The following is a 14,589-nucleotide window of genomic DNA, read 5'->3' as shown; positions in this document are numbered from 1 at the left end:
GTTCAGCAGAATCCACTCACTGGCTTACCAATGACAGAAAGGCTCTGTTTTCTCTTATGATATTGTAGGTATGAAATGTTATTTGTATATTTGGCAAAATCCATCATAGCAAATAACTGTAATATCCAGTTGGATTTATTAAGGTGAGAAGTTACTTCTGGAAGAGAAAAGGTGGCATGTGCTCTGTTCAGCCTAGATTAAAGTGGATAGGGAAAAAATGTCACCATATCTTATATTTAACCATGCAGTAGAATCAAAGTAACTAGAAGAGAAAAAGCAACAGACTAACAGTAATTTACTTAAAATTTCTTTTTTTCTTTCATAAAGTTATCTTTTCATCACTGATTTCCCCCCTTCCCCTTTTTTCCTACAACCCTCTATAGGACATATTGAGCATAGATTTAAGCAGGATTCAAATTCTATTTTCAGAACACCCAGATGTTTTCAACAAGGGAGTACCAATTTTATGTGGTACTAACAGTGTTTCAAAAGGAAAGGTCATGTGAAGAAAAATGGCACAGTGTTTCCTAACCCTTAGATGCCTTTACTACAGCTAACAAAGGGAAGAAGAGAGGAGTAACTTCTGTTGAAACCCTACTCTGTGTCAAACATTGCATTAACTGCTTTATAGGCATCAGGGTATTCATTTTCATAAAAACTGTGGGAGATGGATATCATTATGTCTTTTAATTGATGAAGATCTTGATGCTTGAAAGCGATGAGGATTACACAGGTAATAGGGGAATGAAGCTGGTTTAAAACCAAGTCTAAGTGGCTCCAAAGGCTCCACTCCTCCTTTATACCATTATGCACCCAAGAAGACATGGATTGGTCTGTCACCACCACACTAAGATGCCTCATGGGTATGTTTATTTCTATAAAGCATGGAGGGGATTGGGCCTGAAGAAAGGGAGACTAGCTAGGAGGCAACTACAGTAATTTAGGAGAGAAGAATGGCCTTGAATGAACATTTCTTTGTGATCAAAACAGTTGTAAGAGGTAGGAAAAGGGCAAATTGTGTGTGTGTGTGTGTGTGTGTGTGTGTGTGAGAGAGAGAGAGAGAGAGAGAGAGAGAGACTGCACGACAGTGTTTGAAGGTTACTGAGGATGATTGGAGGTGACTTAAAAGGACTAGTAAAATCCAGCATCTTTTGAGGTAGATTTCAATTGGAAGGCAAAAACCAAGCCACTGGGAAAAAATGAAAGACAATAGGTGGTGGTCTCTTTAATCAAGAATTGATGACACACTAGTTGTGGTGGGGAGCCTAGTTGTATTGTGAACAAGAAGGAGGCGAAAGCATTCCAGGACCCATTCACAGGCAAAAACCAAGCCACTGGGAAAAAAATGAAAGACAATAGGTGGTGGTCTTTTTAATCAAGAATTGATGATACACTAGTTGTGGCGGGGAGCCTACTTGTATTGTGAATAAGAACAAGGTGAAAGCATTCTAGGACCCCATTCATAGGGCCCCAACCAGGCAAGGGTCCAAATACATGCAGATATTTCCTGGAAGACTTCAAGAGAAACACTTGAGAGGTACCTGAGAGACACTGTTGGAAGAAGTCATACATTTAGGGGTCTCCTGGGTTTACTAAGATCAAATATACAGAGACACCATTCTCAGCCTTTCTGTCCTGACGAGACACATTTAAGGGATAATGTCACCTTGAGCATATGTCCAGTGTTTAAAAGGTAAAACCAAGGCTGGGAAGTCTAAGTGTAAAGCCACCTCTTTCTGTCCTACTGAAGAAAGCATTTTAGACCTCTAGAAAATTCTCGAGAATGTGAGAATGTTGCTATGGAGATAACGTTGATTCTGCTCATATTTATCTAAAATACATAGGTTTTGGGAACAATATGTTTTTTAAAAAATCATAGGGCTGGGACTTGGGTCAGGCTAGAGAGATGACTAGGACATAAACTCCAGAAGGGACTCATTCTCAGCTGACCCTACATGTGCATGATCCTTAAAATTTGCTCCCTAGGTGTCTTTCTTGTCTCATCCTCATTCTCACCCTGCTATGTCATTTCCTTCCTATCAGCTGTATTCTCAGGCCTGCCATCATGCCATATGCTTAACAAACTAGAGTGGGGCAGAGGTGATGGTGTGAAGGGGATTGTGATTGAAAATCTTAAGGATAGAATACGAATAGAATTTGGTGTCCGATTGAATGTGAAATGAGATGCCTGTTAGGGAAAGGGAGCAGCCAAATTTCTTTGGGGGCTGGAGGAGATTATATCTTAAGGACAGCGGAACAACCTGAAGGTCAGTGTTAGAAGGTTGGTATTAGGCTGCCTGTTCTTGGTGGTGCTGTACAGACACCCAACATATCTGGTGGGATTTTAACTCTTTCTGCAGGCAGGACTCTGGGGTTTCCACTCTTCCCATGGGGATGACCCCCATGTCTGTGACAAACACAGAGGCTCAGGAGATTCTGATATAGCTTTGGGGAAGGGTATAAACTTAAAAATTACCTGATGGATAAGGAAATAAACCAATGATCCTTACTTACCACCTACCCCTTTCTGTAGTTCCTACTGCTCATAACAAAAATATTTTCACATTTGACTAGAGAGTAATAGACAATCTTAAGTACATTGCAGCTAAAAGATTTTTTTTCCTGGCCAGTGATGGTTTCTAAAGTCTCCTCGATGGAGCTGGAGATAAAATATCTATCTTCGGGAAGCGGCCTTCTACCAAGAATTCTTGTGCTCTTTAAAGTTAGCATTAGTGGAAAGAGAAGAGAGTGAAAGGTTAGGTTTATTTTAAAAAACAGCAGGGAGACTGTAAAAGATGGGATTAAGTTGAAAAATAAAAGCAAGGAAATGACTGAAAAATACATTCGTGGAGGTGGCTACTGATGCCCGGTGTCCTGAACAGCATGAGCTTGCAGAGCCGCCACGTTATTATTTTCCTTTATGAAACATTTATTTATGAAAGCCTGTGTTCTGGTATGTGCTCCAATCTTCCCAGTGGGCAGCTGAAGAACAGGTGCTTGCAGGTGGCTCTCCCTTTCTGCCCAGGACACCCGTCTCATCATTACGCAGAGTTGTGAAGCAGCTTTGCAAAAACTAGTAGAGTAAGAATGCAAAATGCTCCCTCCATGCCACCAAGGTCTGCAGTGCATGAAATTGCTTTCTAGAAAAGGCTGGCAGTGAATGATGAGCATTTATCTTTGGACATTTTTATTTTTTAGTTTCTTACATGAAACAAGCCCACTCCTAGGTTCCCTTCCCCACCTATGACAAAAGGGCCATTTGGGACATTCCAGGATGTTTTCTAAGGGAAGTTACTGTGAACCAGGCTCCATGCTTGCCTAATCTCTCTTCAGTCAACCCACAGTCAGTCTTTGCAATATCACCGGCTGGGCTGGCTTTTTGTTTTTTTATTTTCATTTGTACACAATTTGAACCTATACTACAAGTCTTGTAGGTGGAGATACTGTTTAGTTTGGACCATTTATTAAATGATAGGTTAAATTCTTGTGCTTTTCTATGTTCTCAAAATTCCATGGGGGGCAAAGAAATAGAAACCTAGACAAGATGGAAAAGACCCCTGAAGTCACCTAGCTCATTTCTTGAAAATTGTAAAGCATTCCAACCTTTTAAACCCAGGGCTTCTTCTTATTTCTCAGAGGTCTACATCAGAGCTTGTCAGTATTTAATTTGGGATATGAAATAAAGATTTAAAACTTAAACTGGGACACTGTATGAACATAAGATGCCTTAAATGTGTCAAGGTTAGAAAAGGTTTCCTGAGAGAACTTTTAATAGGTGATCTTTTTTTTAGGTTTGAAGGTTAACCTGGGAGAAGGCAAATTTAACTTATAATATCATATTATATTAAAATTTTGACTATGAAGTCAGAGATAAAGGAAAGTGATACCATCTTTAATTTTTTAAAAATTATAAGTAATAAAAATGGCCATCCGAGAATAATAGATGGTTTACTCACGTGAATCACTCGAAAGTCTGATACTAGATCTATTTCCTGTCATTGGAAAATGCATACACTGAATTCTGCACACAATTTTGGGATGTCAAGGCCCTTGAGGATAATCCTTGTCCCTCAAAGATTCTACTAGCCTAGTAACTCATATTTTATTTTTCTTTTCCTTTTTAATTACTATATTCTATCTATCAATTTGTATATACATACATACAAATGTTTTAAACATTTTAAATAATTGTAATCATTGGGTAGTTCTGATATATATATATATATATATATACACACACACACATATACATATATATATATTTTCACTTACCACTATGTCCCTATGTTATTTCCAGTCATAATTATCATTTAAATTGATTTATCATAGTCCACTTAAATGAGGTACTATGATTTACATAGCCATTATCTGATTGTCAGACATTTAGGTTGTTTACAACTTGTCTCTGGGAAAATACATTTTACAGTGAACATTTTTGTGCATCTGAAAAAGCAATAACTTTCAAAGGAAATACTTAGTTTTTCTACCATTTTCTTTCCAAATACCTTATGATGTCTGTCTCTTACATGCTGTCTTAGTTTTGTATTTTGTGTGTGAAATTCTATCATCTAGTTTTATTTTTAGCTGCTGTTCCCTGTGTCAAACATATTGAATTTAATCTCTCCCCCTGTGGTCTGTTTCACCTGTACCCACTTCCTCCAACATTGCGAGGTGACAGTTGCCTAGAGTTCTTGTGACCCGAGGATTCACTAGGAACAAGGATTGTCCTTAGGAGTGCCCTTGAATTCCCGAAAGCGTGTGCAAAATTGGGCATGGGCATTTTCCAGTTAGAGAATATAGATCTTGTATCAGATTCCTAAGTGACCCAGGTGACCAAAAAAAAAAGAATAAGAATCATTACTAAGGATCTTTTTAGCATCATGTATTTCTTTTCTGCCATTGGACCTTCTCTTCTGCTTCTGGTCAGATTCAAGCCTAAAGCCTCCGCTCTTTTCATCCTCCAGTTGCCATCCTCCTTTCTCCCTCTTGCCTTCCTGTCACTGTCAACCTTGTTGAATGAGTAGTTATATCTGCTGTTCACTTCCTTACCTTCCATTTACACACTAACTCCTGGGTCTCCCCTATCTCATTCTGCTGAAATTGCTCTTTTGAAGATGGTATGTGCCTACTCATCACATAACCCAGTCATTGGTTTTTATTCTTCACTCTCTGACTTCTCTTTAGCATATGGGATTATCACCCTTGATCCTGTAACCTTTTCCTCCTCATTATTTTAGCTACTGTCTCCTCCTGGACCTTTTCTTCTGGCATCTCTCCTCTTTGCTTTGCTGCCAAATGTAGGATTTCTATAATTTTCTGTCAGCAGGCCCCTATTCTTTTTGTAATCTTCTCTTTGGCCATCTTGTCCATAAGAGCAGCTTCCACCTCTCTCCCGAGACCTAAATCCATATTTATAAGTGCCACCCACTGGGATATCTGAAAGTACCTCCAACAAATTCATCATCTTATCTAGCAGCAACTCTTGAGTTCTACATTTCCATGAATAGGACCGCTATGAAGTGTCAGTCAGGCACAAAAGATTTGAGTTCTCCCCGACTCATTCTCCCTTGATTTCAATCTCCTCTTTGTATCTTAGACCAAGGCTTATTGAGTCTCTTTTCACAATGCCTCTTTGTACTATTGCCCCTCTAATATAGCCTCTTATTACCTGTCCCCAGGACTATTGCAGTGGGTTTAATCTCTTCTTGCTTCTTTCAAAGTCACTTCACCACAATCAGTGCCTTTCACCAAACACTCCCAGACATATTTCCCTATAGCATGAGCTTCATTGCTTCAATGTCCTGCTCAAGATTCTCCTGAACATTTCTTTATCTACCAAACTATCTCAAAATTGAAAGCCCTTCAAATTCTTACTCCAAACTGCTTCTTCAGCACTCTCTCCTGTATAGCCTACTTATTCATATTAATTCAAGTTAGGTTTCAGCATTTATCATTAGAATATATGGATGCATAAACATTTAGGTTCACAGGGGTAATTTTTAAAGCAAAAATCTTGCATCATACTTATTCATCCAATTTCTTCTTTTCCCTAAACCTTATCACTTCTTGAAGATTTAGGGTCCAATCTATTAAAATTCAACAAAAGTATTGGGAGCACATAATATGCATCAGCCAGGTAACTGAAGGGAAAGGGGAAAGTTAAAACAGAAGCACCAGGCGTCTGTGGAAGGTGCAAAAGCTTTCTCCTCACTCCTATTTGTCATGTGTACTGGCGAGAATCTTGACAGGAAACAAATGGCCCACTTAAAAGGGATAATCAAGGAGCATTTACTAAAAGGACAATTCAAATAGGTTAAGGGAGACTGACTAGAAAGGGTCAGGAGGGGAAGTTACTAAAACTTAGTAAAAATAGCACCTGCAGGACAGGGCATCTGGTGGGAACTGCAGTCTTCTGTAGAGAAACGTGGCCACTGCCAAACCTCAGCCTGGCGGGCAGAGAGCTGGGATGCCCCAGCTTCTCTCCCCTCTCATTCTTTGATCTCTGGCTGGTGACTTTCACTGGTGAAAGCCAACCAAAATCTGTGAGCAGGAAAGCCTGGCTAGTGCATCTAAAACAGATGGCCTCCTGGGGCACAGAGGAGTGGTGGAGAAATGTGAAGAGTGGAGGAAACTTCCAGAATTTTATTTCACTGCTGGCTCCTGAAGGTCTGTCTCCAGAGAGACAGAAAGTTCATCTTGGCTAAAGCTCCTGGGCTTTATTAATTTCTGTGCCAATGAGAGGTTTTGACTCTGGAGGGCTCAGAAGTGAAATTACTGTGCAAAACATTTTTTTTTTTTTAACCTCTCTTTCTCTGCTCTGCTTATCTCCGTGCCAGGAAGCCCTCTACTCATTTCTTATCCTTCTGCCACTTTCCTTTCATGTTGCCAGATGGTTTCAACAATATTATGGGGCAGATAATAAACACTTACAGCAGACCTAATTAAATAAGATATGCTAATTTTTATTAATAGTTTACATCGTAGCTTATATTTTACATTAGATTATACTGTTTGAGCAATAAGAAATTAATAATGAGAAAGCTGACTTAATTTTGGAGAGTGGTATTGCAGTGACTGGTATGTTTTCTTTAGCAGAAAACTCAAAAAAAAAAAAAAAAAAAAAAGAATCATGACTAGGGCTCTAGCAACTTTCTTTCAGTCCCCAGCATGAAGGCCTACAGGAGGAAGAGCTTTGTGGCAGACACTGGTGATGGTCTGCCCCTTCTCAGCATTTATTTGTGCATTCTCCTCCCCTTCTCATTTCTTGCTCCAGACTCACTCCAGAACCCCCACAGGTCCATTGGTTGACACTGGAGAGGCTGAGAAGCTGGGACTGAGGAGGTAGTGGTGAGAATCATTAAGGTGGTAACTTCTAGTTAGACAGGATCAGCAAAAGTGAGAAAGAAGGGGAGGTTAAAGCTGAGAGGGCATTCTGTCTGTGTAAGGGAGGTCATACATATCTGTGTAAGTCAGTATATAGACCTGGGAATCCTATGGGGTTAAACTTCTGGTTTTCATGGGGGCTGATTCTTTGCAGCACAAGTCCAAGGGCAAAGCAAGGGCCTGAAAGTTGAATAAAGAGTTATTCAAGAGCATGGGATCTATAGAATCTAAAACAAACCCAAATCAATAGAGCTTTCCCTTGAAAACCTATAAATAGTTTCATGAAATCACTCCTTTGCCTAAGATCTTGGGACACTATTTCCAGTAGCTCTTCTTTATGACATTGCAGACTTCTCTACTTCCCTTTGTATATGCCGAGTGACAATGAACCCTAGATCAGAACAGCTAGAGTTAGGTGCGTGTGCCACAATGAACAACATTTGCTACCTTCTGTATGTGCTAGTATGTATGTAGAAGGGCTGGGTAGGTATGCTTTAAAGAACTTTAGACTTTAAAGAAATGACCAAATTCTATAATTAACTCCTGTAACTATTCAGGGGTAAGTGAACAATGCCCAGAGTTTAAGCATGACATAGGTAGATCCCTCTGAGATTGAAGCAGAGGACAGCTAGCTAGGGAGAGGCTGGCCTAGCAAATGACCCCTTATTTACCCACTTGGGACTCCCCATTTTCATCCTTTGAGTACTATGAGCTCTGGTCCCAGAAATACATTAGTCCTGTCTACTCTCTTGGGCTCAAGCATGGGCACAAAAATTAAACCATTTTCCTTGCCTTCCTCATATGCCTGAGCTAGTCTAGGAAGCTAAACAGGGCTTAGTTTCATGAGTAAACTTCTGTGAGATGAAGAACAAATGCTGCACAAATTGTATTTCTCTTGTTTACATCCACGTTGCTGTCCCATAGGTTTCAGCAAATCTATCTCTTTCCACCTGGAGATTTTCTTTCTGGAGGTCACATCTGTCCAAACGTAGGACGATTTTGAATATTAAGCCACTAAAAGCAAATTGTTCAGAGTGGATGGACTCACAAACTTGGCCTACCTGGACACCTCAAAAAGACCCAGCCCACCTACCCAAATGCATATTAGGAGTGTGTAAACCCCATGGGCTCACAGGTTACTTGTAGAAGATGATTCTCAATCCACCCACGAGTCTTGATACATACTCTCTTTCTCAACTTTAAAAGACCATTTCTCCAATTTTTTGGAATTCACCTTTTCATTGCCTGCTGATCCATTTGGATGGCTTACTCTTGGCACTGACTATTGGGCATGACATTGGTGCTTGTGTTCTGGCCACATGAGTATAACAAAGGCTTCTGCCTTGGTTCAGTGGGACTTACTAGTATAGTTCACTTGCCTCCCATCCTTCCTACCAGGTGATAAGATCTGGCACTCTGCCCACTGCCTCATGCCTCATGTAGTTAATGAAAGAATGTGAAGCATTGAAATGGCATGGATTTCCTGATATGATGCTGAAAACAATATTCACTGGAAAAGCAGAAGCATGAACTCATTTTAAAAACATATTACCATATTTCAACAATAAGATTTGAACAAATCCGGGTTTTAATAGACTTTTGTCTCCTTGTGTCCCAAACCCAGCACACTTCCCAAAACTTGCTCCCTGAATAAGAATGAATGTGGAAACAACTTACTGTAAACTGAATTTGGCAGCCACCCATGATGTAGTCCAAGAAAGAATGCATCTTATGGATCTGCATAGGAGGAGGAGAAGAAACCATTTTAGTAATAGCATGATCTGCTTCCTTATAGATTAGACACTTAAATTTTGGGATTAGTTTACTAAACTAGAGGAAAACAGAGAGAGAGATCTGTGGGGAAAAGATGGAGCAATTGATTTCATTCCATTAAAAAAGAGAAAGAAAGCAATACTCCTTCAGACAGGCCTGTGAGGGTTGCAAATATCCGTCCCTTACTCCCCTCTCTTTTGGTTTATGTGTGATTTTAATCAACTTCTGTGCTGGGATGAGACTAATACTATATATTCAAGAGTTACCATCATTTTGAATTCATTAAGTCTCAGATTTGGCTTCAGTCCTATTCCCTGTGTCTAAGTCCTAGTCCTGATAATATTTTTAATTCTCCAAGTAATCTAGATTGGCAGTGTCAAGATCACAATTACCTGGGAAGACCTTTGCTGACAGTTTCCAGTTAGATTCCTTCCATGCCATGAAAAACAATAATTAACATTTATTGAGCACTTACTAATTGCCAGGCGCTTAACATCTATTATCTCATTTAATTCTTAGAGCAACCCTATGAAGGTGGTACTATTACTATTATTGTGTCTATTTTATAGATGAGGAAGCAGGCTAAGATCACCTATGTAGTAGATGGTGAAGGTGGGACTCAAATGACGGCAGTTGGGACTGCATAGTCCATCCTTTTAATCTGCATGCTGAAGTCAGCATGGTCCTTGTTTTCTGCTCAACCACCACCATCTGTGTTCTGATGTGCCTTACTGATTTCTGAATTTAATTTCTGCTTCTTTATGATTCTGCTGCTTGACTCTTGCTGATAGTAATCCATTCATTTATTCGACAAGTGTGTACTGAGCCCCTACCCTGCACTAGATGTTAGAGATACAGTGATGTGAAAGACAGACCTGGTACCTGCGGTCATGGAGCTTACAGTTTAGTTCTTTTTTATCTGGATAACTCACTTTTTACTCCATCTGATGCTCAGGGCAGGTTCTCAGACACTGACCCACAAAATCCCCTGTTGGTGTCTCTAGGTTCCACCTTCAGGTGGCATACATCTATTGGCAGACTTTTCTCAGGGATGGTGTTCACTTGGCCTTCTGAATAGTGCCTGCTCCTGGTTTCTTTATGGCAGTGCCTTGTCTGATAGCTGGGAACTTCCCCCCCCCATCTGTATATTAAGGAAATTAGTTCAATAACAATGGTCTCTTAGTGCTGAACTGTTAGATCAACTCATGTAGGATCAAAACAGATATATGCGCATGTATTACATTGCCTTAAGGAATCAGACATTTGAAATGATTCATCTAGATCTTCTTTTCTGCTTCTTTGAGCACAGGTAGGTCATATGACTGTTTTGAATGTACCTGGGATTTGATTTGTATAAGTAAATAAGATGACCAGAAACAACTGCCTTTGAAAGAAGAGTTTATTACTCATATTTCCCCAAAGAATAAAGGCATGTCACACTTTTTTGGAGGGGGGGGTAGGGACAGAGGGGCAAGCACAAAGGGTCATTGAGGAGGCAGAAAGGGCAACGGGAAAGTGTGGGCAAACATCTTTATTGTGATTTTTGTGGGAAGGAATGAGTGAGGTAGGGTAGGCAGCTAAGGAAGTTTAGAATTGGATAGTTTGAGCAATTTTGGCAGGCTCTGATTATAGGGATGGTCTCTAATTGTCTGAAACCTGGCCCTGGGGTGATATAGGGCAGGAGGATTATTGCCTTGGTGTGTGAGAGTAAAGGAGGTGGTTGGGGTATAGACTCTGGATTGGCTGATCTGCATACCAAAGGTATGCTTAGACCCAATTTGACTGTTATCTCTAGGAATTAGCTAACTCTGGAAGGGACAGTCCCTTCCCAGGTCATCAAGGCCCCAAGATGTCAAAGCATTATAAAATATAAATAATAAAAGACATTATTAAAACAATGACCCCAGATGGCCAATTATAATACATTATCCCTGGTCCCAGCAATTGGTTCAAGGGTAGGCATGTGACCCACACTAGACCAATTGGGTTTTTCCTTTACTCTCTTGTTATATAAGGTTGTGCTCCTGCAGCTCCTGGCAGCCATAGAGAGACCAATTTAGACTAAGGAAATGATATATGTAGAAATAAACTGAAAGGCACTTAGGTCCTATATAGTGAAATCAGAAAGACATAGATTAAAATCTCAGCTCTTAAACTTACCACTTGTGAATGATCTCATTTGAAAATGGAAATCTCAGTGTTGCGATGAGAGTAAACATAATTTATTATAGTTACTCTTACACAGTTAGTACTCAGCCAGTGGCAGAATTATTCTCAGATGAGATTTGAGGGGTTTAATTAATAGCACATGGAATTTTCTGCGAGTTAGAGTCCTACCGGGAGGAATTTCTAGGCCCTTCAATCTTTCCCCATTGTCTTGTTTTCATGGTACCCTTTCAGCATGAATGAGATGCCACATGTAAAGCACTAAATATTGTGATAGGCACATAGTAGATCTTTAGAAATGTTGGTTGCTTGATCTAGGGGAGCTCCCTCTGGTGCTGCCCTGGGCAAAGGGGAGCCTGACTTGCAACTGGAACTCTTCTGTCTTTGGGAGCAGGGCTATCCTTGTGGAGGGGATTGAGCATTGGGCTACCACAGCTCTAAGATCACCCATCTTTACATTTCTCACTATATGTTCATTAATACATTGATTTTCTGATTTTTATTTTTTAAAAGCTCACATCTCCTTGACACTCACTCTCTCTGACCATACAACCTGAACTTGTCCTCCCAGATAGCCCTAGCTTCACGCTCCTGGAAGACAGGAGCTATGTACATACATACCTTGCATTGATTCAAAATCACAATGCCTGAGTTCTTATAATTCTTCTTCTTGGCTTTGTACTTGGGGTTGATGCACTCCCACTGTACCTGCAACAGGAAGAGTCACAGCATGATTGTCTGCTCAGAAAGAAGTGCAGTCATTCAATGAGGTCATGCCCCCAGGCACTGCTGCAGGCGGATGTCCCTGAGGTGCTGACAAATGATCTCTAGGTGATCACCCTTGCATCTAGAGGGGCAGTAAGAAAGAGTGGTTGAGAATAAGACTCTGATATCAGACTGTCTGGTTTGAATCCCAGCTGCTGAGGCACTCCATGTAGCAGTGAGGAGCTATTCCAACTGAACTCAGCCTAAATTGCCAACCCAGAGAATCATGAGTAAATAATGGTTGTTGTTTTTAGCCAGGAAGTTGTGGGATAACTTGTTACTTGGCAACAAATAACTGATATAGTAGTTTCTCATTACTGAGGAAGTTCCAATAGGGACTGAACAACCACATTGGAAGAGAGGAGCTCCGTAATGATTAAGGGGCTCTAAAACTCCTTCCATTTAAAAAAAAAAAAAAAAAAAAAAAGGAAAGAAGGAAGGAAAGAAGGAAGAAAGGAAGGAAAATAAGAGTCAAACTAAATCTGAAATCAAGAGATCTCCAGTCCTATTTTTTAAAAAGCCTAATCTTTCCACATGCATGATAGTTGTCTTTCTTTTCCTCTCTTAGGTTTTCTCTGAATTCACTTTCCATGTGGGTATAGCTTAATATGGAGAATTCCAGTTTGTCTCAAAGTAGATTTACTATTTTCAGACAAAGCATCCCAAGTCCCTCTCAAACCTATCAAAACTGAAATTGCCTTTCTCCTAAAGCTTCCTCTAATGTTACAGGATAAACAAGTAGCTTAGGCGTTTACCTAACAATTGGAAAAAGCATTCTAAAATTGGATCTGCTCATTCCTTTGTAATTTTCAACAAATTTTAACCTTTATTTTTCAATCAAGTAAGATGTATCAGATCAAACTTTAAACAAGTTAGATTCTGTGTTCTATTAAGAATTATAATGATCATCCATGGAAAGTCTACTCATTTTTATCTCAGGTTAAGACAGACCAGTTGTGGACAATGGTTTGGTTCAGCCAGACAAGGGCTCCAAGGAAGCAGAATCAAAATCTGCAGGTAATTTGGAGTGCTGAAGAGCCAGGTCTCAATATTCTGTATCTGTTTTGGCATGAAGTTGTCACATATATATTGGCTACGGACTTTATACTCACATTCCCATTTAACTCTTTCCACAACCCACTTATATAGGTGAAAGATGAGGTTCAGGGTACACATGTGGTAACTGGTGGATCTGGAATTCATATCACACCAGTCTCACTCCAGAGCCTAGCCTATTGCCCACAATGCTTCCTACTTCTCTCCAGGAGGGTCTTGGAGGGTCTCTTTTATTTGTTCTGGCAAGTTTCCCTTTTGGCCACCTCAAATTAAGCGTGTTTATAAAGGCCATCCAGGAATTAATCCAAGTTAATCAAGAATTTATCCTGTTCCAAACCAGGATAAAATCTCACAGGAAGGAGCTTGAAAGATAACGCCTTTTTTTTTTTTTTTTTTGACAAGGCAGCTCTTGGTTGACCTCACAGATTGCAAGGACCTTGTCAGCTTACAATCCCTTATATATTTATTTTTTAAATTATTTTTCCACCTATAGCACCTGGTCTTCCTAGGTGGTCCCTTATCCAAGGCCCGACCCTGCTTAGCTTCCGAGATCAGACAGGATCGGGCTTGTTCAGGGCAGCATGGCAGTAGACATAATGTCTCCTCTTTATCTCTGACTCTACATATTGAAGTTCCTTAGAGTTCAAGCCTTCTCCATCCTCTCTTCTATCCTCCCCCTAAGTGTACTCATTCATTTTCTTGACTTTAAATACCCTCTCATTGTTTGTGGCTTCAAAAATACATCTCCAGATAAGCCTCTCCTTTGAGTACCATATCCGCAAACTCAGTTCTCAAACCATCCTCACAAACTGATCCTCCCTGAAATAAGATTTCTTCAGTCAAGAAAAGGAATCGACAATCATCCTTCTCTTCCTGAGTCATCCTTTTCCTACCCTTCACATCTTCCCCCTCATATCTAATCCCTCAGCAAATCTTGTAGCTCCTATCTCCAAAATATATCTTATATTTCTCCATTATTCTCCATCTCTATTATCACTTTTTTAGTATAAGTCATTATTATCTCATCTTGCCTATAGTATTAGTCTCCTAACAGATCTCTATGCCTTACTCTATTGTCTCTCTATTATTGATCATCCACAGAATAGCCAAAGTAATCTTTTAAACAATTAAAACCAGCCATGTCATTCTCTAGCCTGACTCTTTTGCAGCACTGTCCAATAAAACTTTCTGCAATGGTGGAAATAGTCTCTATCTGCCCCAACCAATATTGAAGCTACTAGCCACATGAGGCTATTGAATACTTGAAAAGCGGCTAGCATGACTAAGGGATTGAAATGTCAATTAATTGAAATTTACATTTAAATAGTCACTTGTAGCTAGTGACTACTGTATTGAAGAGCACAGTTTTAGTGTGCACTCCTCACATTTTAGAATAAACTCCCAAACTCCTTTCTCTGAGCTATCAGAACCACATCTCATGCGTGG

The 14,589-nt window shown here is 39.9% G+C and overlaps 1 protein-coding gene across 3 annotated transcripts in view; it reads right to left on the bottom strand.

The window, feature by feature from the left end:
• Positions 1–14,589, bottom strand: part of CPNE4 (copine 4) — a 415,982-nt gene that overhangs the window by 26,578 nt on the left and 374,815 nt on the right. For all 3 annotated transcript variants that reach the window (XM_006907248.1, XM_006907247.1, XM_006907249.1), the window contains 2 exons: positions 11,944–12,030; positions 9,061–9,120 (listed from right to left, as the gene is read on the bottom strand). In XM_006907248.1, the coding sequence (XP_006907310.1) occupies positions 9,061–9,120; positions 11,944–12,030 (147 nt within the window). The remainder of the gene's footprint in view (positions 1–9,060; positions 9,121–11,943; positions 12,031–14,589) is intronic.

Source organism: Pteropus alecto, unplaced genomic scaffold (assembly GCF_000325575.1).
Source record: "Pteropus alecto unplaced genomic scaffold, ASM32557v1 scaffold92, whole genome shotgun sequence".
NCBI classification, from domain to species: Eukaryota; Metazoa; Chordata; class Mammalia; order Chiroptera; family Pteropodidae; genus Pteropus; species Pteropus alecto.
Note: the sequence above shows the minus strand (reverse complement) of the source record. Positions and strands in the feature narration are given on the sequence as shown.